We start from the raw sequence: 6,000 nt of genomic DNA on the forward strand, positions 1-6,000 counted from the left end.
CTGTTTCAGGGACAGCACTATGTGTATCTACACACACACACACACACACACACACACACACACACACACACAAATGATAAAATATACATAACATTTAAATGTATAGTTCTGTGGCATTAACTACATTCACACTGGTCTGCAACCATCACCATCATCAAATTCAGAACATTCTCATCATCTGAAACTGAAATCCTAAGCCCAGTAAACAGTAATTCCTTAACTGCTCTGGCTCCTGGTAACTATCATTCTGTTTTCTGTCTCTATAAATTTGACTGTCCTAAGTACCTCATGTATGTAAAATATACTTGTTGCTTTATGTCTGATTTCACTTATTAGGTCTGTAAAGTTCATCCGTATCACTTATGAGAATTTCAAGTCTGAATAAATAGGAATAACAGGACATTTGGGTTGTTTTACCCTTTTGGCTATTATGAATAATGCTGTGAGCACTGGTGTACAAATACGTTTGAGGAATGGTTTCCAACTCTTTCATGTACACAAACGAGACTGCTAGATCAAATGGTAATTCTAAAGTTGAGTTTTTTTTTGAGGAACTGAAACTGTTTTCTGTAGCAGCTGTACCATTTTACATTCCCACCAGCAATGCAGGAGGGTTCCAATTTCTTCATGTCCTTGCCAACATTTGTACAATATTTTTTTTAATCTTTTGCTTTAAATATATATATATTTTTGCCAGAACTTTGTAGCCACAGATTCAGGCTAATTCTAAATATGGAAAATGTCTACCATATAAACCAAATGGAAAGTCCTCATCGGCAAAGCAAGCAGTCAAAATAGAGTTACCGCCTGTTGGAAAAGGCCTTCATTTTATATGTGCTTTTGAAAAAAAAAAAAAAAAATCTTTCTTTGCAATTTCAAGACAGACAAATCTGTGCCACGAATTTGTTGCCTGAGTGAAATAAAATACTATTCAGGACTGATACACGATCTGACATAATGCTATGAAACAGCTAAGGTGTCCTTTTGTGTGCACGTGCGGAGCGTTGAACTCAGGGCTTCTGGTGTGCAGGCGAGTCTCTAGTATTGTGCTCCACCCCAGCCCCCCGGCTCAGGAAACAGAACTGCTCACAGTGTTCCATTGTTTGGCCACCCAGGAACACCATGCCATAATATTACCTGAGATGTCTAAAAAGCATTATCTTTTGAAGGTGGATGAACAGGGCTCAAGGAAAACAAGTTGACACTTGACGACGAGATCGGGCACGTCCAGGCTGGTATGGCTGTAGACTCAAGTTGACTCTTGAAAAAAACCTTGTGTGCCTGTACTTCTGAGAGTCTTCATCCTCTGGGGTGTGTCTCTCAGTTTAAAGAATGAGGCTCTAATTTACTTTATTCTCCCCATCAGACATTATTATTACTGTTTTATGCAGACTGTATTTACTTAGTTCTTACTGGATGTTCACTAGTTTCTTTGTTTATTATTCTTATACTGGACAGATTTGGTTTTTAGCTTTTGTTTTCTGTTGTGGTACTGGGGATTGCTAAGCAAGCACTGTGCCACGGAGCTATATGCTACATCCTTGATCCCTTTTTAAAAAATTTAAATTTTGAGACAGGGTCTCACTAAATTGCCTAGGTTGGCCTTGAATTTGTGATCCTCCAGACTCAGCGTCTCAGGATGCTGGGATTACAGGCATGTGCCATTGCACCTGGCCTTTTCCTTCTTGACGTAATTCCCCTTTAGAACTCCCTTTGGTAAGGCTCTGTGGGCAGAAAACTAAATTTGTTTTCTGAAAATATTGCAGATCATAATTTAAAAATTCATGTAAATTTTGCTTCCTAATGTTTTTATTTTAATATAAAAGTAATATTTTAAATGACACAATAGAGAGGAAAAACATAATTAAAAATCCCAAACGAGATTATTTCCATCTTTTGGGGTCTTAAACTGCAAACAAATTGCAACTGAATACAGCCCTAACTCATCTGTACATTCTTTCTCTACTGGCTTTAGACATTCCACATTTTACAGTTCCCAACAAATTTAGGTAAGGCACAAATCCCTTGGTTCACTACGTAGTATCTATGTCGACCTTTAGCTTCAAAGTTACATGTGCATTCAAAACGCACATATTAGTAAAACTTTCTTATTTTAAGCATTACTACAACAAAGCTTTCTTCTAAGCAATTCTTGCATTTAGAAAGTATTCAGGTTGGCTGAATGAATAAACTTATTTTTTGAATAAACAAATGAATACATGTATTTATATTAATTTATATGAGCTAGAACAGCTAACTCCTATGTCCAGAAAAAAACAAAACAAAACATTTGGCTAAATTAAGAAAATATAGGGAGAAGTAAGTCCCACATACAAACTCAAGAGTAATATATTACATTTGGGGATGGTGGCACATGCCTATAATCCCAGCTACTCAAAAAGTTGAGGCAGGAGGATTTTAAGTATGAGGCCAGCCTGGGCAACTTATTCAGGTCATGTCAAAATGAAATAAAAATAACAATAAAGTCAAGCCAGGTGGTATACACCTGTAATTCAAACACTGGGAAGATGGAGCATGAGGGTCGTAAGTTCAAGCTCAGATTGACCAATTTAGTGAGGCCTTGTCTCAAAATAAAAAATGAAAAAGAGCTGGAGATACAGCTCGGTGTTAAGGCTTTGGGTTTAATCCTAGTATTGTGGGGAGAAAACAAAAAGGGTCTGGGGATGTAGCTCAGAGGTAGAGCACTCAAGTAGGGCTTGCTTAGAATTCATGAGGTTCAACCCCCAGTATCGCAAACATACAGTAATACTGCTTTGTCCAGGCTCAGGGAGAGCTTTCTGAGGTAGGGAGTCCGGTTTCAGGTCTGAATTACACCACCAGGGAGCTGAGATGAGCTAGAGAAGTACCTTTGGGCTGCTAGGGGCAGGACGCAGGAAAAAGAGGAGGCAGAATCAAGTCCCTTAGTCAGCTGTATCCTGGAGAGCCATCTTACAGAATGCATCGAACTCCAGCATGCAGGGGTAAGATTTCACATGAACACAGGGTTCCTTGCTTCAAAAGGAGGAAAAAAGGCTTGACAACCATAGGATCCACTCTAATGTCTGAAAAGACTTCCACATTCTATATATTTAAATCACAGCATCTTTTGTATCAGTGAATTTTTCAATTTTTTTTCTGGCAAACATAAGTTTAGTTTCTGGGAAGATTTTTCTTTTGGTACCTGGGATCGAACTTGGGACCTTGTGCCTGTGAGGTAGGCAGTGGAACCACTGAGCTAAATCCCCAGCCTTCTGGGAAGATTTTTAAAAGACAACAATTTCCTCAAAGGTAAAAAAATGAAAATGTAAAGAGCAAATCTCTCAAAACTTTGCTGTTCTGGTCTGGACACAAGCTATACTGAAGAAAAAAGGAAATAAATAACACATCTTTTTCAAATGTCACATTTAATGTTTTCACCACTGTACTTCAAATCTACATTGTACAAAGTGACCAGAAAGTGTGCCACGGTAATTGACCAACCTCTGAGATTGTACCTTTCACACCAGTGTCTTCTCGGGCTCTTTTGATACTAAACACGTTTCTCATTCAAGTGAATTGAAATGCTTCAGTTGGGTTGATTCTCAGGAGCCTCATAAAAAAAAAAACAAAGATATTGCACCATCTTTGTTTAGTAATTCAATGTTTGTTTCTTTCACAGCAAATAATTACTTCATTGAAGTTAAAACTTCCAAACATAACTTATTAATAGTCTTCAAATTCAGCTCAGATCACTCAAGATGAAAATACTCTGCTAAATACAGATAACTTACAATAACTTTAACAGTTAATTGTCCATAACACACACCAAGGTTTTTCCTAGACCAATTTTAAGACGATCCATTAGTACTCCTTGTACAGGTGAAAAACGATCTTCAATTTTCTTGTCTTTTTATTTTTAATATAAAAGTTGGAAGGGACATTCAAGTTTCAAGTCTCCACATTGAACTTAAAAAAAAAAAATAGTCATCATCAGCATGTGGAGGTAAACAAGCCAAGTTGTATAACTCCAGGAGGTAGAGGCCTTCAGTTTGTATTCATATATACATATGCACAGAATAATTCAGTGTTCCAACAGAAAAAAGAATTTGTCCAAAGTAATAAGTTATTTACTACTGTGACATTTCAAGACTCCCACAGCTTTGCCTAAGGACACAAACACATTTGACATAATTCCCTATGTGCCTTTTTTGTGTGGCTTTAAATTTTTTTAAAATTTGTTTTTGTCTTTTATTTATTATTTTTCACTGTCCAGTGCAGGAAAAACTATACAGAATTCACAGACCTAAAATGTGCAAGCTAGTTCTCTCTCTATACAGCAATGTTAGGATTCTTTTGAAATTAGCCCAGAAATGAATTATTTACACACATGGAAGATGCATGCTTGGGGTTCTTTTATGTAAGAAAGAGCAGAAAAACTTCTAATAAAAATAGATTAAATATATATATATATATTTATACTGGGTAAGGAAAACAAAAATTTAGTCTCTCCTAGTCACAAACTCATTCTCTCTACCCACAACATTGGATTTTAGACAGCAAACATCACCATCACGGCTCTAACGAGAAGCTAATTATAGGGCTCGACCCTTAGGTGGCATGCCCCTCCTCCCGCCCCTCCCCCGAGTGCGGCCACGATCCGCTCGCGTGGCTCCATGATTGGTCGCAGGCAAGGTTTCCAGATTCTTTAGTTTTAGAAAACCCCAAATTTTTAAGAATGGCTCAAATATCAAAACGTATGACTGTCTTTGTGTGTGTGTGTGTGTGTGTATGTGCGTAGTGTATGTGAACAATCTCACTTCATTTAAAAACAAAACAAAAACCCCAAACTCCCAAATTTGGTTCAATTCTCTTTTGTTCTGAGGTGAGCCATAACAGCTGCACTAAATTCATAAAACATGTGCGACTCTGGGTAAAATATTTTTTTCTTCTAAAAGCACAACCACTTTACAAGATTAAAAGTCTAGTAACATTTCTAAATATTATTCATATCATACAAGTAGTGGTTGTTAATTTAAAACTTCATTAGTAAAATTACAGTACAAGCATGATTAACCTCCAGAATTGCAAATCCCAGACTCCAGTGGAAAGCTACATCACATCTTCAGTAGTATACTATCTCCCACTGTCACTCCCACACCAGAGGAGACGGGGGCATCTCAGATGGCTGGGCAACAGTGGAACTGGAAGAGAAGGGAGAAATGGCGAAGTTAGTTGTGGCACCACAGTGGGTAAAAGGGCAACAGAAGACTGCCTGTTCTCTTCCATTAAAAAAATGCTAAGTCCATTTCTGGAATTTTAGTTTCCTTAACATCTCTCAAGTTAAACTTGCTCCAGAATTTTCACTTAAGGATCTGTTACCTAAAAGGAGGCAATGAGGTACAGTGGCTAACACATGGGCTTGAAAACATGTTATTTATGGGATGTATGGCACAAAAGTTCTTCATTCTTCCTCCTTTGGAAAAAGATCATGCTGTCTATTTTATAGGATATTGTGATGAGTAACTCAAACAGTGTATACAAACTGTTTTCTACAGTGAGTAGTTATTAAAAGCAGTAATGGCTATTCTTAATTGGGAAAACTACCTTTAAGATGCAGAATTATCCATTTAAAAGTAGTCTTTCTTTCTCAAAAATAAAATAAAAGTAGCCCCTCAAAATAATGACTTTAAGTAGGAGCCTATTTTGAGTCTCATACAATTTCTTTTATCAAGTATTAATAAGGTAGTATGAATAATCATTTAGCACTTGTTACCCAAGGATGTTATTAGTTACTTCCCACATCTAAGGTTGTGAATTGGATTATGAATCCGTGTATGTATAAAATCACATGGCTTCCCCAGAGGCCAGGATAACAGTAATTTGTACCTGGAAGGTGCTAAAATGCTTGACTGGGTCATTGGCTCTTAAGTAAAGATATTAAAACAAAGTAATTTAAAAATCACAGAGAAGTAAAAATACAGTTTGATGTCTTCTTTCTACAGAAAAAAAAAAAAAAAAAAA

The 6,000-nt window shown here is 36.9% G+C and overlaps 1 protein-coding gene across 1 annotated transcript in view; it reads right to left on the reverse strand.

The window, feature by feature from the left end:
* Positions 1-3,382: 3,382 nt before the first annotated feature.
* Nlk (nemo like kinase) overlaps positions 3,383-6,000 on the reverse strand; it is a 145,216-nt gene continuing 142,598 nt past the window's right edge. The window contains exon 11 of the mRNA XM_010642338.3: positions 3,383-5,180. Coding sequence (XP_010640640.1) covers positions 5,126-5,180 — 55 coding nt within the window. The 3' untranslated portion in view covers positions 3,383-5,125. The remainder of the gene's footprint in view (positions 5,181-6,000) is intronic.

The sequence above is a fragment of the Fukomys damarensis genome, unplaced genomic scaffold, assembly GCF_012274545.1.
Source record: "Fukomys damarensis isolate Sample0158 unplaced genomic scaffold, DMR_v1.0_HiC HiC_scaffold_13, whole genome shotgun sequence".
NCBI lineage: Eukaryota > Metazoa > Chordata > Mammalia > Rodentia > Bathyergidae > Fukomys > Fukomys damarensis.